Source organism: Nipponia nippon, unplaced genomic scaffold (genome assembly GCF_047370975.1).
Source record: "Nipponia nippon isolate SJK-2023a ecotype South Korea unplaced genomic scaffold, ASM4737097v1 scaffold_3, whole genome shotgun sequence".
Taxonomy (NCBI): domain Eukaryota; kingdom Metazoa; phylum Chordata; class Aves; order Pelecaniformes; family Threskiornithidae; genus Nipponia; species Nipponia nippon.
In genome coordinates, this window is record NW_028262347.1 from 53,386,043 (window position 1) to 53,413,651 (window position 27,609).

Genomic DNA, 27,609 nt, shown 5'->3' on the forward strand with positions numbered 1-27,609 from the left:
CCTTCCCCTTCCCCTTCCCCTTCCCCTTCCCCTTCCCCTTCCCCTTCCCTTCATGTTTATACTAGGAATAAAAGATTTCAGTGCATGCTGTTTGTGTGCCTCACCTAATCACGAGGAAGTGTTTTTTCCAATATTGCCTTCCTCATAGTGGAGCTGGGACAATCCAGATGTTTGATATTTGTATTATGGAGACATCTAAAACCCAGAGACTGGTGGCCTATGCAAGGAGCCGGGGAGGAATGGAGGGACAGATAGCCTTTGCCTTGCATTGGCCCAAATTTACATCCCACTCAATCCTACTCACTCAGGTCAAACACCCAAATGAGTCTGTAAGTGCCCTAAGGCAGCTGAAAACAACTCAGATCTGGTTTGTTTCTCTGGAGGAATAACTTTCTTGCTTTCTTTTTCCTTCTCTCTCTGTAGAGTCTGGGTAGACCAAGCTCTGAACAGAAGTTAGGGGAAAAAGTGTGGCCCTTGTGCCTGGAAGGATAATAACAAATACAGGGCAAGAGCGAGGGACCAGAACCACAGCATCTTGCTCAGGGGCACCAGGTGGCTGGTGGCAAAGCAGGAGCCAGGGTTCATGGGTGGGCAGCTCCTTGCCTGCCCCACCTGCAGCATGTGGCTGCTCACAGCTGGGGGCTTCTAGGGGAATACAGTTCTTCTCCTGCTGGTGGCCTGATGAGGCACTGACAGGCTCTTAATTAACTTTCCTTAGGAGCAAGGGGAATGTGGAAAATGCAAAGCTTTCCATTTTTCTAACAACTTGGAAGGTTTCTGCCTTCCTGTCCACCCGGGGAACAGGGAATGGCTGACAGGAGCCCAAAACCAATATGAAAAGGGGCTTCTTTTTTTTTTTTTTTTTTTTTTTTTTCTCTTGTCATGCATAACCCAAACCCAATAACAGAGGCCTTGTCGAAAGCAGAATTTCTTTATTTGACTCCAACCATCATGCAGGCTTTACGAGCGTACTGGCAGGCTGCATTTCCACAAATGTTTTCATTAAATACTTTCCGCCGTGCTAGGAAAAGTGTGTTATTGTCATGAAGTCATGTTGAATTGGACTGGTTCACCTCTTTCAGCCACTTCGTGTTTCAAAAATGCAATACATTCAATTTATAGCCGGTCTTTCATTGCTTATTCAAACAGCATCGCACCAATGCACCTCTGCATCTGTCTGCCCAAGGGCCCAGGAACATCAATAATAAATGACCAGGCTGGGGAAGGTGGCTCTGGGTTCAAACCAGCAGGTGCATTGGGGTTGAGGGGCTCCTCTGGGCAGGGGGTATATAGTGAATGGGAATTGTAGCTTGCAATAATATAATTCCCTCCCTGCAGAAAGGACTCGTAAATGTTTAATAAACTTCTTGCCCTTGCCATAGATGAGGTCTTATTAATGAACTGGAGTGGCTTGAGGACAGGTATTGTGTCCGTTACTATAGCACCACCTTGCACGGGATCTCTCCGTGAAAGAGGCAGGGGAGGGAGGGAGGGAGGCAGGCACTGAGGATGAGCCCCAGCGAGCCAGCCTGAGGTTCGCCCCTGGTGCAGGCAGCAGCATCCTGCCTAGGGACATCGGCCACCGGCAGCACCTCCAGCTCGCCAGCTGCAGCCTCCGGACTAGCTGCCCCCATACAGGTACCCGACCCTGCACGGATGCACGGCAGAGCTGCTGCAAGTGCACTGCCGAGTCCCTGAGCGCTTCTGAGGGGGTTTTGCTCCAGAGCTCTTCCCAGCTGACTTTCTGGCTTTAGAAGATCTGTTTTGACTTTTTTTTTTTTTTTATTCCATGCTCCTTTCTTGAGCAACTGGTTGTTATTGCAGAGGCCACCGAGGGGACCGGCGGAGGCTCCTGAGCTGGCATCAGGAAATATGACAGCAGAAGTGAATGCTTGTTAACATAAGGAATTTACTGAAGAAGAAAGACAAAATGCCTTTCAAAGGGTTCAGTTCACTGAAGGAAAGATTTTTTAACCCAGGAAAGGAAGAGGTGAAGAACATCGTTAGTGACTCGCTGGGGAATCTGAGAAGGTAAAATCCAACAGAAAATTCCCAGACAGGTCCATTGGTTCAATATATTAAAAAGAAATGAAGTATAGAAAAATATATAAACATAAAACAGAATTTAGAGTTGCAAAATTAATATCTGAGTTTGGATAGTGAGAGACACCTTGCTGCAAGACAGAAGACGTAAAAGGAGCACTGTTACAACAGCATATGACTATAGATGACTGATAGAATATTTATATTAAACAAAAAAAGGTGAAACTAAGTTATAAAATAGAGCATGAAAAAGTGTTTTAATTAAAAAACTTTTAAATAATTAAATATGAATAATTGTGTGGTTTAGCTTGCATGAGAAAAACTGATGATTTAATGGGAATTAACGCTCCCAAATGATGCCACTCTTGAAATTAGACTTAATGATCTTAAATTACAGAGGTTTTTTTGAAAATCTTGTTCCAAATCAGTAAGAGAAAATGTATTAAGTAGAGATGTGTATGTGTGTTTTTACTGAGACTAACAAATTAGAAAGAGAAAAAGGAGAAGCAGCTGTTTGCTAGCAAAAAAGAGAAAAAAGATTAAAGATTTTTATCTTAATCTGACAGTTTCTGAAACAACAAACTGAAAGATTTTTATTCTTTTATAAATGAAAATACGATGTAACAAATGACCAGTTTCATAAAAGGAAAGAGATTTCTCATTTAAATGGAAGATAATTGCTGTTAGTAATGGCCACTGACAACATTTATTTGTATAATCAATAGATGAGAGCCAGAGCGTTCAGTGGCATTTCTTGCGTGCTTGGTGTTAAGTGTTTTAAATCTTTGTATGGATCAGGCCAACATTTTAACTGAATGTATTTTTAGTGACTGAATTATATTTGCTTTCATATCCATGCCTTTACCTTCTTTTGGGAATGCTATTTTGAGTCGAGATATTGGCACATCTAAACATACCTTTAATCACAAGAAAATGGATAATAATTTGCATGTATTATACTACAGCATGTATATGCAAGAAAATAAGCATGTACGCTTTTAAAGAAGTTACTAATATGCACTGGTAGATTGCCAGTTACACTATTTCTATACCATGTGAACAGAGTATTTGTGTTCCACAGAGTTTCAACTTAACTCTTCTTCATTTACAGTATTATAGATGAAGTCTGACATTTTGCTTTTTTTACTTTTATGATACTCTACATTAATTCCAGGGATTCCGTTTTCCTTTTAAAGCATCAAGTTAAGTAAAGTAAATCATTTATTCAATCATAAATTCCCTTTGCTGTGGGCTCTGCTGGCCAATTTGACCAAATACATGTAGGGTTTGTATTTAGTGAGTATGTGATGTGGCAGTACACTGGGTTTGCTATGTGGAAATGGTATGCAAACTTTAAATTATCCAGATTGCTCTCCTCTTGTAGCCAGGTATCAAGGATGTCATGCTGGTTCCTACACAGTTGATACTACTAGCATCCAACTTCAGCAACATAGCTACTGAATCAAACCAAACCAAATCTGAGTTGAGATACATGAAAGTTTGCTGGACTTAATTCTTTTCTGTTTTAAACATATGTATACCAGTGCAAAGGCACTTAGATGCGCTAGCCAGTGGAGGAAATAATCCAAATAGAAGGTTTTTTTACTATGTCTGCAATCAGATCTAAGTAAGAATTGATGCAAGTTGAGCGGTCTCTTAGGAAATAGTCAGTCATGTTTGAAGGTTTCTGTAAGGAATGAAACGTGCATGTTTTTAACTTGAACTTCATTCTCTACAGCTTAGCCTGCATACGAGAGCGTACACTTCTATTTTTACATGACGGTACCTATGTCTATGTACCAGCTGCAACCTCGACTTTGCTCTTCATCCGGTCCAATCCAATTGGCTTTAATATGGTGTTAATCATCAAAGAATTTGGTTTCTCTTCTAGCATTTGATAGGTGATTAATGATATTAATGTGCATACTTGATTAGGTCTCCCAAGTGTGATTTCACTGACTGCCATGTGTTGATGTAGGATCAAAACTAGCAAAGTGGGTAGAAAAATACTTTTAACTTTGGTAAATATGACGCATCTATGCCTTCCTACCACATTTCCTCTGCCTTGCAAACAACAGAGCTGATCCAGAAGCCAGTGGCTGGCAAGACCAGCTGCCAGAGACCAGCTGCTCCACAGCGATTGTCCACAGACAAGTTCAAGTGCTAAAGCACAAGCAGCATAAAGCAACTTACTGCCTCCTCACAGGTGTGTAGCAACTTCAAATTATTTTGTGGGTGCTGCAAAACAAGAGTCTGCCCACAGGAGGTTACTTTAGTGTAGCTGGATCCTGGAAGGGAGGCAAAGGGGACTGATCCGGAGAGACTCGAGAGGCGTCCTTTTTTTAGGCTGTTGCCAGTGGTTTCATCTGTGCTATTTTAGAAGATGTTTTAGAAAATGTTTTAGATGTTTTGTAAAAATAATTTTTTATGCAAAATTGGGTTTGTTCTTGTTTAGTTAAATACAGTGGGGCAGCAAAAACAAATTTAGAGGATTCAAGGCTTGGGTAAATGAATATCAGAGCTGGGGCTCTGCAAGCCTTATAAGTTTCCCAGAAAAGAAAGCTTTTCCTGCAGAGCTTTTTGGCATGCACCAACACTTTGGGCCTTCTGTGAACTTAGTGTAGTCAAAGAAAAATTCATGAACTAAAGTAAAATCTCAGACTCTGCCTACTCTGAGGATTTCAGGAGTCTTGGACCAGCTAACGGCAACTGTGGGCTTATTGATGAAGTGGGAAGTGACTAAGTGGGTTTACAACTCAACAATGTCACTGTTAATGCGAAAAGTTGTATGGGCCATGTCACACAGCTGCTGTCTGTAGTCTGGGCCCTGATAGGTGTAGCTCTGGTTGCTGCAGATGCCCCTTGATGAATTAGACAGCCTAAACTGCTAAAAACTGCAACTTGAAGCTGGGTGATATACCCTTGCATTGGACAGGGCTCCTCCGCCTGTGCTGGATCATAGCCTTATTCCTCTCAAATTTTTCCTTTGCACACAAGTACAGAATGTTTAGTGCACCACAGATGATGCAGCACTGTGAACACAATGTGGGGTGTCCAGACTCAGCTTGTCTTGTGAGTTGTGCAAGGCCCCTTGTACAACAGTGTTAGTGGAACGGCACAATACACATGTGCAGCGCTGCGCTGCAGCACCCATGTGGCATCCCTCCAGTGCACTGAGGCTGTGCTGAGGAGAAACTGCGGGGCTGCCCTGCAGCCTGGAAGCACAGCACCTGTGAGATGCAGTCCCCTGGTGCGTACCTTTGAGACATGGCTTGTGTTTCATGTAAATACCATGCAGAAACCAGCTGGCGAGGTCCGATGCACTGAGCGACTTAAGAGGGTTTGCCTGTTTGTACTGGGATTTTGTACCAATGCATCAGTTGAAGGATTTGGTGTGGACAATTTTCACCTGGGCAAATCCCCAGAGAGTACACGAGATCTCAGAAGATTGTATCTGCTTTTCAATATTTTTCAGTAGTCAGTGTGTAGGTTTCTGAAGCTATGCCAGGATCATCAATAATTGTTGCATGTGGTGACTGATGCTGGATTTGTAGGTGTGAGGTCTGAACATTGTGTATGACTGTGCTGCAACTGCCTGTGAAAGACTGTAATATCTGCTAAAAGTTATTCTAGAATGTGTTCTAACACGTGGCAAGTATTAACTTTTGCCCATTATTGTAGAATCTATGTGTTTTTAATCAAATGAAATGAATTGGTATGATTCTAGTCCACCTACTTTATAATTTGAAGAAATAACTAATTCCTATGCTAAAATCCCATAAATAGAGATTGGTGAATACATATGTGTTCTAGGGATTTTATTTATTACTGATGGGAATTTTTGAAATTTCTTTCATTTTTCCAAAACTCTGTATATGCCAGAGCAAAGTCATTCAATAAAGAACAGAAGTTTTGTATACAGTTATTATGACATTTGGGCACAGATATCTTCAAATAGCTTAGCATTTCTTACTTGCCAAGTGTTGTACGTTTGCTGAAAAAAGGAGACAGGTTGATTTAAGGACTGAACATTTCCCATGCCGCAAAATGCTCTCCTGTGTTAGTCAGATAATTAGAGGAGAGCCTTGGCTCTGAAGCAGTTTTCTTCTATATCATTGGTGTACAACAAGTGAAAATTTTCAATGGTGCTACCAAAATATACAGATCAATTGGAAGATGTATTTCTCATCTTTTCATGGAGTTGTCACACCTTCATTATACACCTGTTCAACAAAATAAGGCCAAAAAGCTAGGTCAAACACTGGCTTTGTGAACGTGTGCCCTGCTAATGCTTCATCCCAGCTCCACATTTGGACTGCTATTGCAAGACAGTTTCCTCCAAGACAAATCTGCTACAGAGGGGTTAATGTTAAGCTTTGCAGGTATGAAAAACACGGAGTGATTTTGGGGTCATGGATCAGTCCTCAACCTGCTCTTATTAATGCGTAGTTGAATACAATAGCAAAACAATTAATTTCTCTGCAGAGGCATTGTTGGCCCATAGTGCTAGTCCTGACTCACCACTTTTAACAGTGAATTTGGAGCAGAAGAATGTTTGCATGCCTATGTGAAACAGCCAGCTGAAAACGTCCAGATTGGAATAGATGTTTTGGCTTTGCATGATGTGTATAATCTTTGCCAGCTGCCCAAAATAATGCACCAATTAAAGTCTAATGTCTCTCTAATAAATAGAGAGCCTGGTAGAGGTATAAAAATTTGAGGAATTGTGCTTTGATTTAATTCAATCAGTATCTTAGATTATGTTAGAGGAAGACAATTAAATTACTTCTTTTGGTTTGTTAATAACTCTTTTGAGATGACAACAGCCCTACAAAATAATTATTCAATTCTCTTTTCACTTCCTGAGGTCTTTATTTCTGATATTTTAATCAGTTTACACCTACCTATATAGAGAGCATGGAATATATGGTGTCTTTTTTTTAAAGTGCCTGACTGCATTACTCTCTGTACTTTCATTTCACTAACAAATGCTGTTTCCCTGTCAGTGAATCATAAGATCTCAATCACCTTCAATAACACCAGAGTAATATCACATTTCCTGTGTTACCTTGTTTTAATGCAAAGCCTTCCCTCCAGCCTGACAATGAGCTAATGATCTAACGTTGCAGTTAGCACTGCTTTGAGCAAGGAGTTAAATCAAATAATCCCTGGGGTTCCCTTCTGGCCCAAAAGTTTCATGGAAATGTGAGGTGATGGACTGTAACACGCTTTTTTTTCTTGTTGCTTAGAATAAGGCTGGAGTAACGGTTTGATGATACAATGTAAAAAGGAGTAAATAGTAAATGATGCACCAGTTAGCCTGTAGCTGTAAAGCCAGAAATGCTCAGATTTTTAAGTGAAATTTCATATTGGAAGTGAAATTTCATATGGCACCCCAGCAAGCCATACTTACCACCTATGTTTGCAAAACCATTAGTATAGAGTATTATCTGCTAGATTATGGGTAGTACATTAGATTTACAGCAACTGGAGAAAGCTGGATTAAACCAACACTGTTCTCCCAAAAAACGCAACCAGCCGCTGTGTAGGTTGGCCAAGTGTAGCCCATCCATATATGCTCTGGCAACATTTCTTTATAGCCAATTTTTATATGGAAAACTGAAGTGCATTAGAATTCAAACACATTCAGCCAGATGTGTGAAAGAAGGAAATAAGTTACTCCTTATCAGAAAAGAGTGAATGAAATCATTTCATCAACTTACATGGCAAGCTGAGCTTCCTTTAGATTAAGTAACTGTTCATATTTTCACAGTACTGAGAGTAACTCCATGGCAGACACAAAAGGACCTTGATCCTGAGCTCACTGATTCAGGGCAATGCCAAAACTGAAAGGCTTTGTAATTAACTACTGATCGAGGCCATCCTTTAGTATTAACCTTAAGCTCATGGGTAGTGTTCAGTGGGCTAGTCATGTATTCACAGCTAACCACGTGCTTAAGTGTTTCAGCATGTCAGAAAACTCATATTTTTCATTTAAAAAAAAGGCATTGGAAGTTAATGTTAGGAAAGGAAGTATTTAACCGTGTTCAGTTCTTTCTGGCCTCACCTCTTCTACAAGAGACATTTCCTGGTCCTGCAGCACAGGATGTTAATATCTGCAAATCAGATTGGGAGACCAAATTAATTTTTAATTGCGCTATCATGCAATTCCAGATGACATGGAAGTGCCATTTTGTTTAATATGAATCTCTCAACTGGATTGCTTATAGGAAAAGGAAAGGCCAGATACGCAAAGCTGGAGGAGCTGCCCTCCCATGTCAGCTGGTAGCTGGTGGGCAGCCTCTCACAGGCTGAAGTGGCTGGGTACCATTTGCCCCTATCCCGAGTAAATGGGAGAGCTTGCATCCCTGGCCCCTTTCCTCCCGTTTCCTCCCAATCGCACTGCTGTTGCCACACCAAATTTGATGCAGGCAATGCCTTTTCAGCCTCTGCTGCTGAGGATTGGTGAATCAACAGCCCAGAAAGTCCCTGCCTTCCTTCAGATCTCATTTAATATTAAGTGTTTTAAACAAAAGTTCAACATGTTCAATAAAAGGAGTTGCGGGGCTTCCCTTTGCAATAACCTAAGTCCTTGTGGTGAGAGGATGTTTCAGAGAAGAGAGGACACGTGGCTTCAAATCCCTTCAGGCAGAGAAAGTCTGAGCCTGGCTCTTTTACATCTTAAGTAGGTGCTTTGACACCAGAGCCTCTTCTCCTCTTCAGTATAGCTCTGATTTTTGTCTCACTAGTGAAAACAAATTCTCAGGGAGTTTTGGGCTGAGCAAAACCATGCTTTGTACAGTATTTGCCCTTTTCTTAAAACCTACTGCCAGCTCTGCTTAGTGGGTCTAATTAGAAATTATGATGAATTTCTTCATAGGTATATTTTCCTAACTACCTGCAGAATTTAGCACAACAGAGCTCAATTTAGCTCATGAATAGCCTGTGAACATTTTTCCCCGCTAGCTGTTTGGCTAGGTGGCTTGGATTTACAAACTTCAGAGGTCATTCATGAAAAAGTGCAGGCTATGCTAACCTTTCAAAGCCTGCTCAGCATTAACTCATCGCACAACCAAGAGACAAATGCCTCACAAGGAAATGATTTAGCAGCTGACTGGAGCACGTAACTGCCCATCTACATTTCAGCAAATTTTACTGAGACAGTAAGGCATTTTCATTTTCTCTTTCTTCATCCGTTTAGGAAAATCGACGGCACCAATGTAGAGGAGGATCACATTGAGCTGACAGAAGAGGGGCGGCCCGTGCAGGCAAGCACCCGCAAGCCGGCACCGTGCGACTGCCACTGCTGCGGGCTGCCCAAGCGCTACATCATTGCCATAATGAGCGGTCTGGGCTTTTGCATCTCCTTTGGAATTAGGTGCAACCTGGGTGTTGCCATCGTGGAAATGGTGAACAATAACACTGTTTATGTTAATGGAAAACCAGAGCTGCAGGTGAGAAAACATCTTCCTTTCACTGTTCCGAGCGGACCCCGTTGCAAAATACCGAAGTGCCACATATTGAAGTACTCTATATACATAGATAAAAACTAGAGACGTGAATCTGGATTCACATACATGTGTAGGGGCTTAATTCCTATTTAGGTCTCTAAGTCACATTAAAAATCTGTAAGATCCAAGGATTTGCAATGTCACAGAGGATGTAAGTAACAGAAATGAGAACTGAATTGACTTGCATGTCCATCTGGTCCCCGATCTTTCAGTTGTAGACAGATTTTGTTGTGGTGGCAGAAGCTTTTACTATTTACTGTCTCTCAGGGAAGTGCACTCTGATGCTGCTACAGAAGGAATGATTAATTGCTGTATGTAGCACTGCCCTCCCTCTATTCAGATCAGTAGGTGACTTTCAAGACCTTAAAGAAGTCACTGGCAATAAGGCAGCAGGTTTTTACAGGTTATTGACAATGTGGATTGCTGTCTAGAGGTATTTGAATGTAGGTGCCAAGCTATTTTCAAATTTGCAGTCGATGGCATGTGTTTCACAGCAGATGCCTACAAACCTTTAACAATGCACCCAAGGAACTGCAGGTTCAATGCAATGTTTCAGGACTAAGCAGCCCAGGGGAAAGCAGTGACAAGTGGCAAAGGTGAAGCTCCAGCATTAGCTGCCCTCTGGCTGAAACCTTTCCCCCTCCTATCCACCTGACTGAAAGCTAAGAGCAAAAGTGGTAATCTCACATGGCAATACAACATCCTTTTGCCTTAACTGGGGGTATTCAAGCTCAGCAACACCGGTGTAAAGAGATTGCCTTGATTTGGAGGATGAGTGACTTCCAAACAGTGGTTATCTTACAATAAGTATGCTTCATCTTACAGCATTTTTTCTCTTTCTTTTACAGAAAGCCCAATTCAACTGGGATCCAGAGACAGTGGGACTCATTCATGGCTCTTTTTTCTGGGGTTACATTGTGACACAAATTCCAGGAGGGTTCATCTCAAACAAATTGGCTGCTAACAGGTGAGAAAACAATAATCAAAAGAATTAAGCTTTACAGACTGATGACTGTGTTGTTACACTGGTTAAATGATGATTACCAAAATAGTGAATTAATGTGTTTCAGGAATACACATCTGAAATGGAATATGCAGTGTTTAGTCTATAACCAAAAATGGGACCAGATTTCCATTACGGGTCTATTGCTGGTTCTGCCAATTTAGCTTGTTCATCTCAAATATTTCCACATTTCTTCTCTAAACAATAATGCTTTATGGAGAGTGTTAGGAAAATCACACCTAATGCTTCAAACAATGATTGTAGCATTTGTCTTTCAGAAGTTGCATAGTGCTTTTTAACTCAACACCAAACAAAAAAATTCCAACAAAATTTGACTTTTCTCCTTTAAAAGTTCCCTGTGGACTGAAGCTGGGCATGTAGGAATTACAGAACTATTTATGTTCTAAAGACACAAATCCATCCTCATGCACATGGATATCCTTGCCACAGCTGGACACAGTACTGACTGTCTGTAATCTGGATTGCCTAGAATTTCTAATAGATCTTCATGATTTCTGTTTGGTGAACTCTGAGCATTTATACAGATTTCTTCCATGCTCTTTTTTTTTTTTTTAATTCAACTGGGCTGATTTTTTTTTTTTTTAATTAAACTGCTTTTGAAAACGAAAGTAAGAAAAGTAGCTAATTTTGCCAAAGCTAACTTTGGTTTTGGGCTTTACTTCAAAAAGTCTTCAGAACTTGCAATATGATCACAACAGAGAGAGGGAGATTGTCTGAAGACAGCTGGTTGTGAATGAGCTCATGAGATGTGCATGTTAAGGGCATTTGGGATCTACAGATAAAAAAGACAGTTGGTACTCATTTCATTCTCTGCAAACAAGACATGACTTATCTACAAACACTTGCAGGATTGGAAAAGGTCTTTAAGACGAGTTATATATTGTTTTGCCCCAAATCAAAGTATTTTGCTCTCTGCATTCTGCAAAGAGCTATAGGGGTTACACGACTGCCTGGGAATTCTTCCCACCCATATGCCCTTATGGAAATGACTCCAGGACAGAGTCATCCCATTGAATTGCCCAGAATATCAGTCCCAACTCCCCTCTGTCCATAGCCAGAAGTTACTCAGAGTTCAGTTTGCACTGCTTCTTCAAAACTACTAGCATCCTCAATTATTAATTTCTTTACCATGCAAAAGTGCCTAAGCAGAGTATTTTTCCATCTGCTTAATAAGCCAAATGAATTAGCTAAGTTTAATAATTTCTCCAGCCTTTTTAGTCTTGCCACCAGCTTTTGCACCAGAAGGGCCCCAAAACACAGATGGGTGAATAATTGAGCATATTATTAATTTGGCTTTTCTTTCCTTAATTTTCATGCAAACAGTAAAATCAACCATGTTTACACTGTAACTCAATGTATTCTGTCAGCTGACTACTTCCTTAGGTATGTGTTGTACATATGCACAGAAAGCTATATTTCTGTCCCCATGAGACTTTCAGACTCAACCTAATACTATAACACAACATAAAATTATGGATTTGACTATCATAATTGGATTTAGGAGTAGGATTTGCTGAGGAGCAACAATATCCCAAAGGCTGGGCTCAAAGAGAATTTCTGTTTGTGGCAATAGGATTCATGGGTCTGGCTAACACCAAATTTTTCCTTTATTCCTTGTTTACCCAACCAATTTCAGCTTGGGTACATTCACCAGTGGTGCCCAGTTTCTCTTTCAGAGGGGTTACTTGCCAAGACACAGGGCAGGAAGCCAGGAGATCTGGGGCCAGTCCGTGAACCCACCCCTCCTAGTAAGAAAAATGTTTTCTTTTGTCCCAGCTGCACTCTGGCAATGAGATGTATTATTTTATCCTATTATTGACATTATAGATTTAGGTACAGACTCTTTTGTCACCTGTTTAAATCCTGCTCAGCACTGTGCAACCTTGAACATACATGGACGCCCCTGCCCCAGGCACTTCTCTAATGCAAATAGTTATCTGTAATAATGAGGGATTCAAATGGATCTCAGAACAGCTGGAAATATTGAGTGCTTTATGGTTTTGCACCAAAACCATCTAACACCACGTAATTTGCTTTATACATTCATCCAAATTTGTGTAGGTCTGCATTCCACCAAGAAGTTCATGAATCATTTAGTGACAATATCCCTTTAACTTGCTGCTTATCCTCAAACATGCATCCAAACATAGTTTCATCATTGTTTGGTGGCAACAAGGATACGTGAAACATACGGCACCTCCTGATATTGGTTTTCAGTAACAGCACCCTGCTGGGCAGAGGAGTCCATCACTGAAGAAGTCTGTTTGGATACCAAAGTGGCAGCTGGGTGGGGATCACAGCAGTGAGGAGAGAAGAATATGCGAATGAATTGAACAGAACTGGGATATTTTTAGTCATGGTGGTGACCAACATCTTTGGGATAAATGGCAGTGAACTGCTTGAAAGATGCTGGCTCTTTTTGGAAACACTACTCACCCTCTTAAATAGTAGCAGAAGTGTGACTGGTTCTAACTCAGTAGAAACGATGCATTTACAACCTAGGCATATTAGGATTTCATGCTAAATGAAGTAGCAGAGATTGGAAACTCAGTCTTCAGAGCTAGCTGTTTGGATAATTAAATATGTTCTCTTTCTTATGGCTTATTCTTTCACGTACTTATTCATTTACATAATTTGCTGTAATTCCCCAAGACTGTCAATAGTGATATGATAACAGACCTGATATTTCTATTAGTGGCAAGGAAGAAAGGTGCAAAACTCTTTCCTTCCCCAATCATAACAGAGAGCTAATACTTATTTCTCAGCTAAATGTTTACTTGGCTTTGAAAGCAGTCTCCTAAATGTCAAGATATGATCATAGGCTTTGTATTCCAGTTCAGATTTTCAGACCACTTTCTAAATGATTCTATGATTCTATGAAATATAAATCCGTTCCTTTGTCACTTCCCTCTGCCAGCCTACCCAGCCTCTTTGCTTTTGTGTTCATCTGTTAAGTTCTTTCTTGTCATTCAGATTATGAGCTTTCTAGGCATGGACTGTTGTTTTTGTCAATAGGTGTACAGAATTTAGATAAAACAGTGTTGATCTCTGACTGTAGATTCTTCATGCTATAATACCACCATTAATCCTACTGTGAATAATAAGCCTAGATTAAAAAATTGAGGTGACATACATTTCCTGTGAATAAGTTTTCAAAAGAGACTGAAATGGAAACAATTGAAATCCTTATTTAAGAAAAAAAGAAGAAAAGAATGGCAACAAAAGGTTTTAAAAGTTTTTAAATATTTTGAAGTGGAGCATGATAAACAGCTATGCATAATAAGACCTGTGTATGTCTTTGGCAGAAAAATCAAAAGGGAGAGAAATACTGCTGTTGTCCAAATTATATGATTTCAGATCAAATATCTGTCTAATATCATTTGTATATCAAAATGAAGCTTAATCTGTCTTTTTGAAATGCCACATGCATAACAAGACAATTCAAAACTTGTTAAACATCACTGAATTTCAGTAGTTTGAAAAAGGAACATGAGTGATGGTCCACTAATAGCAGCGTGCTGCTAGCTAACATCAGTGTAGCTAGGAGTTGAGGGCCTTTGACAAAACGGACTGCTTTATTCTCAGGGTGTCACCTTGAGTCTTGGAGCAAGATGGGGCAGCTTTGGGCTGACCTCCCATCTCCTAAATGCTGTGGTCCCCAGGGCCACCAACTGCTGCAACTTTCTATCTGCAGAATGAAAGATCTCCCCCACAAAAGAAGTCTGCAGAGAGCCATGCATGGTTGCTTTGAATTGCAGACAACTCAAAGAAGACAGTAAACTACTGAGGATTAGCAGTAATCCATTCAATTTAAATGGTGCTTGGCAGTTGTGGAGAACTCCTACTGCCAGTTTTTCAGTGCTGTAACAGGATCTTAAAGGGGATCCTCATGTATATCAGCTTCTACAGATGCTGAGGGAATGAACCCTTGATATTGAGAGTGCATGACACAGCTATTGAACCCCTTTCGTCACACAGAAAGGAAGCCTGAGGCTTCAGATATATGAACCCTAATCAGTTAAGTACAGCTCATTCTTACTAATCAGAGAATCATAAGATCATTTAGGTTGGAAAAGAACTGTAAACCTAACACTGCCAAGTTCACCCCTAAACTATGTCCCTAAGCACCACGTTTACACATCTTCTAAATCCCTCCAGGGATGGAGACTCAACCACTTCTCTGGGCAGCCTGTTCCAGTGCTTGACAACCCTTTTGGTGAAGAAATTTTTCCTAATATCCAACCTAAACCTCCCCTGGTGCAACCTGAAGCCATTTCCTCTCGTCCTATTGTTTGCCACTTGGGAAAAGAGACTGACCTCCACCTCATCACAACCTCCTTTCAGGTAGTTGTAGAGAGTGATAAGGTCTCCCCTGAGCCTCCTTTTCTCCAGGCTAAACAACCCCAGTTCCCTCAGCTGCTCCTCACAGGACTTGTTCTCTAGACCATTCACCAGCTTTGTTGCTCTCTCAGGTGAGGACACATATAAACAGCTTAGCCTCAAGTACCAACACCCATGTCTGTTCCTCTGATGATACAAATTAAAATCCAGCACCTTTGTTTAAGTATGTATAAAACTTCTGTTCCATTCAGAGAAGAAAATGTATTGACCATATGGGGATTTACCCCCTTTTGCCAATAAGGGGACTTTACAAATATTTGGGTTGGTGAGATGGTGGTATGTGAGGTGATTGTCTCTGCAACTGTACCTGAGAGCAGCTTTGCTTCTGTAAAGTAGACAATAAGTGCATTCCTTTTCATGTTATCTTTTTCCATAGGGTATTTGGAGCAGCTATCTTTCTAACATCTACACTGAACATGTTCATCCCTTCTGCAGCAAGAGTGCATTATGGCTGTGTGATGTTTGTAAGGATTCTGCAAGGTCTGGTGGAGGTAGGAACACTCACCATTTTGGTGCTTTCATTATCATTTGGTTTTGGAGAGTTGGCTCTAAAAAGTCATAAGATCTTTTGGTCAGGTTTTCTGATCAATCTACATTTTTACTTGTTGCTCCTTTTTAGGATGACATTTTTTTAATCATAGCGATTTATATTTTTAAGTTTACTTGAAAGGAAATAAAAAGTTTAGGTTTCTGGTGCTGCAGGTTGAGCTATTTCAGTTTCCTTGTGCCATCCACTGCATGTACTAAACAGTGTTTTTACCCCAGAACACATTACCATTTAAGTGATTACCCAAATTAGTTTGACATCTTCATACCCAAACAACAGAGCTCTTCCAGGTTTACCTAACCTTTCCTACATCATTCCACGGTCACAAACAGCTAGACAGGCTGGACAGTATCAGCAACTGCTTGAAGTAGGAATGCAGTGAAAGTAAATCACATGATGTGTGAAATGTCTGCCAGGGCGTCACCTACCCAGCCTGCCACGGGATGTGGAGTAAGTGGGCTCCTCCACTGGAGAGAAGCAGGTTGGCCACCACATCGTTCTGTGGTAAGTTGATATGCTTATACGATTTACATAAGTACATGTTCCTATTTGACATATTTTATTCATTTAATGATTTAAAAGAGAAATGCAAACACTCTGCCCTTTGCTGTACCTGCCCACATACCCATTTGGCTTGTACTCTGAGCTCAGGAACCTGAGAGTCTTTTTTGTCACCATTTTATCATTTAAAGCCAGCCCTCAGAATGACTCTCATAGTAAACTAAAATGGGTCTAGAGGTGTCAGATGAGAGAAATCACACCTTTTGTTTTTTTTCATTTGCTCCATCTTTAGGGATTCCATTTATTATACATATTGAATTGACTTTCCTAATCAAGCATACATTTAAAAAATAATTTTGAAAGGACTTGAGTACTTTAGGCTGGCTGCTCAATATACTGCAGCGGAGGTGATATAACTTGTTGCCACTGGCTGTTCTGCTTTATTCTGTTTTGAATTATGATCAGGCTTGTACTTTGCTCACTTCTCTGGGTCCTTTTCCAATGCTGACAGCTGGCCTTCTGGAAGATGGCTTGTGGGAAATTTCAGAAGACTTTGAGGAGAGGAACCCAGTGGAAAGATGGGAGAAATCAAACTCTCATCCCCTTTGGAATGTTTCTAGCCTTTGGCAAGAGCCTTAAACCTTGTTATGAAGCAGGGAGCAGGAAAAATACTAAGGTTTTACACGTTGTTCTTCAAGGAAGATAGATACCCTCTTTTTGCTTACAGCCACACTAATGAAGAGGAAATGCTTTTTTATTTTTTTTCCTCCTTCTTTTAATTCCATCCTCTGGGTAGCAGTTTCCGAAAAGAGGTGCCACAGGTCACTCTGTGCTACCACAGGTTCTTGCCGGAAAAGAGTACTGTGAGTGTTATAACTGTCTGGCCCTTTCCCAAGGTCTAGTTTGAGCTGTCCCCCCCCTCATACACTCTCCTACCTAATGTTGTCGTCTTCTTCTGGTAACCCTGCAATCTTCAATTATCTGCTAATTCCAGGGAAAACTGTGGATATTAGTATCTCCTTACCAGCTCCAGGTTGGATTTAGGTAGATGGCTAAATGTAAGGAAGATAAGGCATAATCCAAATGTACTCTGCTTTTGTACCCTAAAAGGTCCAGACATGCAGAGTGCAGAGCAGGAATGGTTCTGCTGTAATTTCAAATGCACTGTGTTGGCAGTGAAGGAAAAGGCCCTGCTTGTTAACTCACTCTGTCATTTCCCATCCTCTAAGACACCCTTATCATCTGTATTTGGTGTGTCCCTTCCCATTTGTAACAGGGTAATTGGAATGGTGAGTGGATGTCTAAAAACACTGAAGAAAAATCAGAAATAGTAGGACTTTGAAGAGTAAGCAGTTGGGAAAGGTGGAAGAGAAAATAGTGAAAATAAATGAAGGTGGTGGGGTAAAGCCAGCTGAAGATGAATGTCTGAGAGACAATATTCAATAGAAAAGGTAAATTCACAGGAAAAAACAGTCTGTCCATCAGCAGTGGAACTGAAAGGCTAGGGAAAATACAGCACTAAAATACAGGAGAAAGGGTAAAGGGAGGAGTGAAACACGAGAAAACAAAAAGCAGCTTTTCATATTATGGGAATTTTATTTTTACTGCAAATGACTCCAGGATTCAGTGATTATTTAGATGGTTCCATTTTCTGTAGAACAGACCAAAGAAGCCTCTCCACCCTCAATGCTTTCTCCTTGAAATCGTAGCACCAGGTAGAGAAAGATCCATCCTGCAGCTCAGCACCCATTTTAGTGGCTGCAGATCACCAATTCTTGCACTTGAAAGGTGCACAAGAACAGTGGAAAAATTAGGAAACTCCATGTTAACCAGGCTTCTGTTTTTTCTGACTGTATTCTTGCCTGGGGCTTTGCTGTTGCTCTAGGAAAAATGAATTACACAGAGACGAGGGAGATGGGTCACTGTGAACCATTGCAGAGAAGTATTTGCTAATGAGTAGAGCATTAACAAATGTTCATTAACAAAGCATGTAATACTCTCAAAACCACAAGTATCTCATGTCCTAGAATAATTCAAAGCAACACTTCTTGCATGTGAAGCCGTTGGCACTGTCTTGCTCTGAAACCAAGTGTCCAGATTGCATGAATTCTCCCTAGGGTCTTCATAGAAATTCCTTTCCAAGCACTTAAATACTCAGCTCTTTCTACAAGTCACTCAGAAATATATTTCACCAGTATTATATATTTCCCAATCAGAAACCTTGGCACAGACCACTTTGTTATCCTTTTTTTCCCTGTCAACTTTTGCCTATTTATTCCAGCTGTTTGTTCATGCTGCTGATATGAACTAAACATGGTTAAACAGACTCAGGGTTGTCCTGAACAACCCCTTCGCTAGCAGCACTTGTACGGCCACATGGCTAGAGCCACGACAAGACCCTCCCGGCATATCTGCAACCATCAGGATTTCTGGACACCAAGAAGGCTTCAGAAATTTGGGCCATTAGCTTCTCTGGAGTTCACCTTATATGTCACGGGGTTAGGTGGGATTCCCCACTTCAGTGCATACAGCTTACGCCTGCATGGTGGTTTACCATCAGTTTCAGCTTTGCAAATCCCATTTACCTACAGGGCACAGCGCTTCTAGATGCAAAATGAGATTCGTGATCGCACACCAGTGAGGGCTAGTCCTTCCCACCACCCCAAGCTAAATTTTTCAGTAGCCATCCTGTTCCCCATGTTCACAACAAATCATGGTGCCAATCAGCCAGAGGTGTCCCTCCAGTTCTGCCCCCGTGAGCACCTGCACTGGAGTGCATAGTCATAGCTGACATGTTTTCTTAATCCTTTTTCTCCTCAGGGTCTTATGCAGGTGCGGTGGTTGCCATGCCACTGGCAGGTGTGCTGGTACAGTATATAGGATGGTCATCAGTCTTTTATATTTATGGTGAGTTGCTTAACATAAAGGATCTCTGCGACTAGACTGGTACTGCCAGCAGTTTTGTTAAACTTGTGTAACAAGCATGGATCAAAGTTGTTCTAGTGAATCAAGAGGTTGCAAATGGGTATTCCAATTTATTCCCTACTTATTGCAGCTTCTGAAAGCTTTTATTTTGTAACCATCTGTTGTAAAATGTTTTAAAATTGTAATGACCAGGCTACAGCCCATGGTCACCCAGTGACAGGGTTGGATGCAGTTGCAAAGGTTGCTCTGTAGCACAAATATGTGATACATGTCCCAGAGCACACACTAACAGCGAATGCTACAGCATATGCTGCTGATGGGGAGCCAAATGCCTCTGAAACCTTCTGCCCTGAGACGACTGCCCCATGCTGCCCACCCTCGGTAAAAGCAGTGCCATCTTTACAGAGTGGTCCCATCACACAGGTACAGCCTCATGGCTGATCTGTGGTGCCTTGTGCTTTCCCCTGTGGTACATGGCAGAGCGGGCTCAAACGTGGCCTGGCACATCAGCAAACCAGTTAAGATGGGTTTTCTCTGAAGACACAGAATGCACCATAAGATTTGCCATTGCAATCTGATTGTGAAGTTCTTTTATGCAGACTGTGACCATGTTATGACCGGTCTGCGTTTTTCCTTCCCCAGGTCCCACATAAAGCTTTGCTTCTGCCTGTTCTCCGCCTCATGCATATCACATAATACAAGTGACAAAATGCTCAAGCGCTTTGCAAGCAGGCATACAATATACACAGAGTTAGTTATCATATTTTCTTACTTCCCTGGGCATATTTTATGCACAGATTTTGTTTAATTGGCTCTTGGAACAAACTTCAGGGCCTGTAGATACTGAAGTGTGGCTTTATTGTTTTTTAAAACCGAGCGTTGCTTTTCCTGCCTCTCCAGGAATGTTTGGGATTGTTTGGTACATGTTCTGGCTGCTTCATGCCTATGAAAGCCCTGCTGCACATCCAACAATAACCAATGAAGAAAGGGTATATATAGAAACAAGTATCGGAGAAGGAGCCAGCCTAGCTAGTGCAAGTGTAAGTAAAAAAGGGTTTCTGGCTGTAATTTGTGAGCTCTTTACACAAAATCAGTGTATGACTGGATGGATACTATTAGCTGCATAAGAGCAGCGGAACAGTTTGCTGTTGATGTTTAGGGGCTTTTCCTTTTATGAAAACTACAGAATCAGGCTCATGCAGCTGGACAGGATGAGTAGCTAGAGGCAAAACGCATAGTGCTGTTTCAGCTCTCAGTTTATAGGGCCTCCCTGATCTAGGGGGGGGAAGGGACTGGGGAGAGAGGGGGAACCACGCACTCTGATCTCCTGCTGTTGAGTAACTATCATGTTTGTTCTAAAAAATTATTAATTGAAATACCTAAATAAGAAACTGGCTGCAGATGTTAAATTATCCAGCTGCCTTTTGAGCTCTTATTAAGGATGACTGAAATTCTGAAATCTTAAGGACAGGGTGTCTGCCCTGCTCACTCTCACAGCAGCTTAGCTCATTGTTTTAAGACTGCTCTCCTCTCTCTGAGAGGATCCTGGAAGATCCTGGAAACTTAAAACTAAAATCTATTTTCCCATCACACTTCTCTCCATTTTCTTAGGTAACTCATTTTTGCTAGTGGTAAAAAATAAAGCTGTTTCTTGATAAACTGTTCCTTCTTGGCTTTTACTCTAGAACATTCTGGAGCAAAATAACTCCAAACTCTTTTCTCTACATGTTTTGTGTAATAGCCTTTCTGAGAGTATAAAGTACCAGACTCTCCTTTTGGCCATGCTCCTGAAGTTTGGCTGAAGTCACTCAAGTCTTGGCTGGAGACACACACACTCATTCCAGGTCATGGTTTTCCCTTTGCTGTACAGTGGGTTTACTGCAGAGGACACTAGAACCACCACCATGTGTTCACACACAATCACAGGCATATGGTTGCCTGTAGAACAGAACTGCCATTTAAAAAAAAAACAAAACAAAAAAGAAGAATGTCACTGTATATCACCATAGTTACATATTTCAGCTTCTGATTTGAATTGTATTATAAATGAATAGGGCTCGGAAGTGTTTTTTGTTTCTGCTGTATTGAGGCGTAAATAGAAACTGGAAATGCCAAAAGAAAGTTATAAAAATTAAATCCTCTACCATAGACTTTTTTGCTGAATGAAATGAATTGGGTTGAAGCAGGTAGCTGCCTGTTGCTGCATTACCACATATTTCTTAGCTTGGATAATCCTTTTTTCACAATACTTTCAGTGGAATGTCTCAAACTGCATCATGCCAAAAAGTGGGGAATGGCACAACATTTTCTCTAGTTTTCTTTGATTCTGTTATTGATCCTGTTATCCCAACAGCAGGATTCCAGAAGACATTGTGTAATTTCAGTAAGTAGAGCAATAATAGTACAGTAGTCATCTTAAAAATCCTAACTATTCTAAGAAAGTTTCTCTAGTTGTCTTTTGCCAGTAATCCAGGAGATATCTTTCACTTGCACTGTAAGTGATTTGCAGTGTAAATTGGATGCAATGTACTGGATAGTCCAGATACTAAAAGATACCAGGCTCTTAATTCTTCCTTCTGCCTACTCAAAAATGCTCTTCAACTTTTTGTTTTTTGGTTTTTGTTCCTAGAAATTTAGTACTCCCTGGAAGAGATTTTTCACTTCAATGCCAGTTTATGCAATCATCGTGGCAAACTTTTGCAGAAGCTGGACCTTCTATTTGCTCCTTATAAGTCAGCCTGCTTATTTTGAAGAAGTCTTTGGGTTTGCAATAAGCAAGGTAAATGTCTGAGATGAAGCAGTGACCTTCAGACCTCACCCTAGGAGATGCAGTGTGCTTGAAGATCTCCAGATCTCTCTGGAGTCATTATAGTAGATTATTCACAGTAGTTGGGATGACATACTTCTGGTGATCTGGTAGAAATAAAAGCTTGCTAGCATCAAATTATTAGCAAAAGGAAAGAACTGAAAAGTTGTTTTGGGAAAGAGTTGATTAAGAAAAATGTATATCATGAAAACCACAATGTAAGTAAATAGAAATGCACATTTTGTTTAGTGCTGACAGTTTAGCATTACTTGCCAGGTAATTTTTATCCTCTTCTTTTTTTTTTTTTATTTCATTACTTTTCATTGACAATGAGGGGTCAAATTCTGTATGGATTGATATTCCCTGCCACTGCCGCTCCATTAAAGCCAGTATTGTTACACTCCCTCTTCAGAGCATGAATGAGGACTTCAGAATATTTGTTCCAGAAAAGTTTTCCCAACATTGCTTTAAAAAAACTACTTGCTGTATTGTAAATTATTTTCAAGCAAGTGTAATCCTGCAAACTGATAACAAACAACATCGTTATCTGTGTGGTCTGGGAACACCAGTGTGTCCAGGTTCTGCAATGCTGTTGTAGCAATGACACTCTGAATGCCCAAGCACAGCATGGAGATGAAGAACAGGGGTATTAAGACAAAATAGGTTTGTTTATTCTGAATTGCCTTTCATAAATGCTAGAGTTGCCCAGTGACAGGACCAGAGGCAATGAACACATTCTGAAATGCAGGAGGTCTCATCTGAACATCAGGAAACACTTTTTCATGCTGAGCACTTGAACAGCTTGCCAAGAGAGGTTGTGGAGTCTCCATCCTGAGGTCAGTCCATCCTAAGGTCACCTAGGTCTTGGTTGCAGGTTCTGTTAGAGGAAAGGTCTGCAATCCTCCCACACAAGGATCCAGGATAAAAATGTGTCCAGTGGGGGTGGGGGCGTGGAAAAGGTGAAGAAAAGGTATGATTCCTATTCTTTTCCCCCCAAATCCTGAGGGAGGACATGAGCAGTAAGCACTCATTTGTCTAATTGCAGGTTGGCCTTTTGTCGGCAGTTCCTCACATGGTCATGACAATCATCGTACCCATTGGAGGGCAGCTAGCTGACTTCTTACGGAGCAGGAAGATTTTAACCACTACCACTGTAAGGAAGGTCATGAATTGTGGAGGTACTATTGGATTCTGAAAATACAGTATTTCAATTGTGTGCTGCAGCTGATGCAAATATCATAGTTTGGTCCATGTTTAATTGTAACAAGAGACAAATTACTCTAGATTGCATTTGCAGCTAGTTAATCTGAAGCATTTAATGGAGAGCTGATGTTAGATGTCCTCATGGTATAAGTATAAATCCTTACTCATATAAGTGTGCCTTTAAAAAGGGAGGAGGCAAGAAGCCTGGTTAATAATTAAAAGGGCAATAGGGATTGGCCCAGAAGATTAGTGTGATCAAATAGGCCTCATCCTGCAACCTTGAACAGACAAAGGTAGCCATGTACCGTGGTGCTGGAGAGATCCTTTAGCAGTGGATACAGCCTTGCAATAACTGGCCATGTTCCCATGTGCCACTTCCAGCAGAACCCACTGGCAAGTTTAGGCTGGGAGGGTTAGGTAAAAAAAAAGACAAGGGACAGACAGACTCATTTTACTCAGCACAAAATAGTTTGTTCCCAGTTCAGTCACTGAACTGAAAAATCAATGACATCTACATGTAAGGAAGATACTAAATTAGAGCAAAAATTTCAAGCCAGATAGCCTGTGGAGTTGCTCTCCTCTGCCAGTTCCTGGCTTACATTATTTATGGAAGGCACAGGCTGCCTGAAATAGAGACGCCTGCAGTTGGAGATGCCATGCAGCTTGGCTATGCATCTTCACAAAGGATTCTCAAAGTCATTGTGTTTTCAGGGCCTGTTTTCATTGTCATTCAAAAAAAATAAACGGAAGGACTGTAATGTTACATACTAGAAAATGTTAATTTGCAGTAATGGCAGAGACTGGAAGTTCCCAGTGATATTCAGGGCTGTCTTATTGTGTTGGTGGCACACTTGTCTGAAAAATGCTCTTGTGCTCCATTTGCCAAGAGTATCTCAAATCACTACAACCATAAGAAAATTAAGGCAAGAAGTATTTTTCTCCTTTCCCTACCATGTTTGTGTGTTTGTGAATTTTTCAGTGCTTTCCACTGTCACTTTCTCATTGTTTCCCTGTGCTGCTCAGTGAGTTAATGTCATCAATTGCTTGGGTCGTTTACATAGCAATGAGGAGAAAAAAGTATATTCTCAAACAATAAATATTCAAATGTTTCTGTGAATCCACAAAGATGCCAAGTATGTTCAAGAATAGCTGTAAAATATGAAAGAATTTTGTCTCATTTTAAGTTGCTATACTGGCTAGACCTTATTGGTATCTCTGTAACCAATAGTAATTCAAATGTAATTTATTCCTATGTGTTTAATTTGAAGGCTTTGGGATGGAAGCAACCTTGCTTTTGGTGGTTGGCTATTCTCATACAAAAGGCGTGGCTATTTCCTTTTTGGTGTTAGCAGTAGGCTTCAGTGGCTTTGCAATTTCAGGTAAGAATTAATCTTATTATTGGTTTTACTATTAGTGATAAAAGTGATGTTATTATCCTCACTGTTGTTACTGTCATCGTTTCTATTATTCTGTTTCCTCTTAATGTGGCTGCTTATGGGGTATTTCCTATTTCTTCCTATATCAGAAATGATTTACTTCATTTTCTATGAAACGTGTCACACATTGAACTTGAAGCTTTGAAAGAACCTGCTCTTTATTGATTCCAGTTTACATCAGCTTTGTGCTGTTATTTTCTAATATACTTTTACAGTGTCAGCCACCTTTTCTTCTTGCATATACAGTATCCCTAAAAGGAAAAAGAGAGAATTACTCTGGAATGAATAGTTGCTCAAAGGCTATCAGTTGCAACCCCGCTCCCAGCCCTAGCTGCCAGTTTCTGCTTTCTAGGTCAGTCCTCTCTCTGTTGTGTCCTATAACGAACCGTTCTCCAGAATGGCTGTTTCTAACACTTTCATGGGTCTCGCCAGTCTCAGACTGACTCTTGTAGCTCCACCAGTGCCATCATTATTAAAAAAACCCTTTTTGTTATGGAAGGCCATCAGCTAGCAGACTGCCAAGAAGATGGACCTATTGAGCAAAATTGACGAGCAAAATAACTGCTGGTCTTCAGTTGTTTCAGGGTTATGCAGATGGAAAGTAGTTTTGCTACTCAGTTATGAGGTGCTTTCATAGCAGGCCATTTCTATCAATCAATTTTTATTGCAGGATTTTCCCAGTACTCAACTTTTTACTGTACTTAGTCCCATGGACTTGGAATTCATCATCCTTTCTTGTGATCACCCATAGCTCATATGACTAATTTTCATTACCTAAAGCAAGATAATTATCTGAGCTGGCTTTTACTATTTTGTTTTTATATCTTAATAAAATATGTACCCAGAAGATATGCTACAGTAAGGGTAAATATTTTTCCTACTGGTTTATATTCTGGTTTTTTATCATGTTGTTAAACTGCTACTTAAAGTACCAGAAAACATGTATTAAAAAACACTACCACCTAAATAAAAAGATATCAGATATTTGACAAACATGAGGTATTCATTCCTTAATTAAAAATGTTTGCTGAGTGCATTGTTTCAGTATAAGATGGGAAGCACTGATACTTTGAATGAGGTCAAAACAAACTATATTTTCTATACAACATGATCCCCATAGGTGGGGAAAAAAGAGGTTTTGAAGAAGAATAGAGTTGCAACATATCTTCCATCTTTATCACCAGGAAAATACTACCCTTCTTTCTCATATACATGGTAATGGTGTTTCCTACCTTTATCAGGCTTTTTCAGCCAGGATGGCTGTAGAAAACCCTGCTGACCTGGTAGCGCAAAGCTGTATAGTTGACTGTTGTCTCTCATTTGTTGTAGGATTCAACGTGAATCACTTAGACATAGCCCCACGTTACGCCAGCATTCTGATGGGAATCTCCAACGGTGTGGGGACGCTGTCAGGCATGGTGTGCCCACTCATTGTTGGTGCAATGACAAAACATAAGGTAACATTTCTCCATGTTTTCTAGGAAAAGGATTAGGTAATGCAACAAAAGTTAAGACATTTCAAAGGTTCCTGGGAACTCCATTTCATCATTGATCTCTGCAGCTGTTTTCTGTTGTTGTTTGTTTTAAACATTCACTTTTGCAATACCACAGGGGCCAGATTCTCAGCTATTATAAACTATCTGTGTAGGGAGATATTATTTTATACCACCTGAGGCCAGGTCTCTGCAATATCTCTGTACTACTGGGTAATGCTTATAGGACTTGGGAAACTCCTCTACAACACATCCCTGATAGGGTTCCTAAGCCATCACTGATCTACCATAAGATTAACTTAGCTGTTAGAGAAATCCCTGCATTTTCAACTCCATGAATATTTCACATGCAAGAGAGGAACTGCACTGTGAGAAAAAAAAACATCCCATGTTTTATTTTATTAGCCATTGTTATGAAAAAAAAAGAATCTTCACAATGACTCTCATGAATTTTTCTATCTGTAACATCAGGAACCAAACAGTGATCACGGTTATTGTTCAATACGTGCTAATTCATGGCCTAATTGAGAGAGCAATATTTCTTTTTACTGCAAACTTAATGCGACCTGCACCATTCTTTCAGACCCGGGAAGAATGGCAAAACGTCTTTCTGATCGCAGCCCTGGTGCATTACAGTGGAGTGATATTCTACGCTGTCTTTGCTTCTGGGGAGAAGCAGGAATGGGCTGACCCTGAAAACCTCAATGAAGAGAAATGTGGCATAATTGATCAGGATGAACTAGCTGAAGAAACAGAGATGAACAATGAAACTTTTGTAAGTCCAAAGAAAATGTATGGTGCTACCAGTCAAAACAGTGAAGTACAGAGAAGGGAATGGAGAAAGCAAAAGCAAGTAACTCAAGACGTGGAAGAACAGACCCCTTACCATTATGAAAATGGAAATTTTCAAGATTTGTCATAATACTTGAAATTGTAAGGTTTGTATAGCAGCTACTCCCATTCCCCCTTCTGCCTAGCTGCCCCAAATCATCTGGTATCCATATTTATTTTCTTATTCAATCATGTAACACCTGGCCATGCGGCTAGATACAAGGGGTGGTAGTTCCCTTCTAATAGTATGGAAGAGGGTAACAAGAATGGAACTGGGAGAAGTGATACTAAATCCTTGCTCAGCCATCGTATCCCCTTGAGATGAGCTCCTGCACCCATTAGGAGATGACCAGCCCTGGCAGAGCTCCTGCCTGGTGCAAGCCTATGACTGTAGGAGCAAAGAGTGCCCTCATCTTCTCACCTGAGCAGAGAAAGGACAAGGTCATATCAGATGGTGGATCCACAGTGATATATGTAATTACTGGGACTCCAGTGGCATGAAAGTCTGCCCTGAGTGGCCCTGCTTTCCCTTTTTAGGATTCCTTTGGGTTGGCATTTGAGCTGCTTAACCCATGTCAAACTGCAAGCTCATACTGAAAGAAAAACAGTTTTATGGCAGTAGGCTGTAATTAATTACTAATGGTCACTCAACAACAGGAAGAGGAACATACAGCAGAGATGGCACAGTATTGCTTCAACAGTTCCTTCAAACTGTTTGACAGTCTGCTTTATATGCATAGCCCACAGAGCCTGGATAAGGCAATAAAATGGATACTTGTGAGATTTCTCCCCTCCAATGATTTTGTGCTGGCATGAAATAATTTTGAATACAAAATCATCGTTAGTGATGCAATATTATTAATCCTTATAAAAGGAAATCTTAGTCCT

The 27,609-nt window shown here is 40.6% G+C and overlaps 1 protein-coding gene across 1 annotated transcript; it reads left to right on the forward strand.

Annotated features, from left to right (window-relative positions):
- The first annotated feature begins 1,837 nt into the window (after positions 1–1,837).
- Positions 1,838–26,843, forward strand: SLC17A8 (solute carrier family 17 member 8). The gene is made up of 12 exons (XM_009463949.2): positions 1,838–2,031; positions 9,245–9,497; positions 10,403–10,521; positions 15,356–15,470; positions 15,943–16,030; positions 18,848–18,934; positions 19,853–19,992; positions 21,582–21,731; positions 22,804–22,936; positions 24,230–24,340; positions 25,727–25,854; positions 26,474–26,843. Exons 1-12 carry the CDS (start codon positions 1,889–1,891, stop codon positions 26,810–26,812), a joined length of 1,806 nt encoding a protein of 601 aa, XP_009462224.2. The 5' UTR covers positions 1,838–1,888; the 3' UTR covers positions 26,813–26,843.
- Positions 26,844–27,609: the final 766 nt, after the last annotated feature.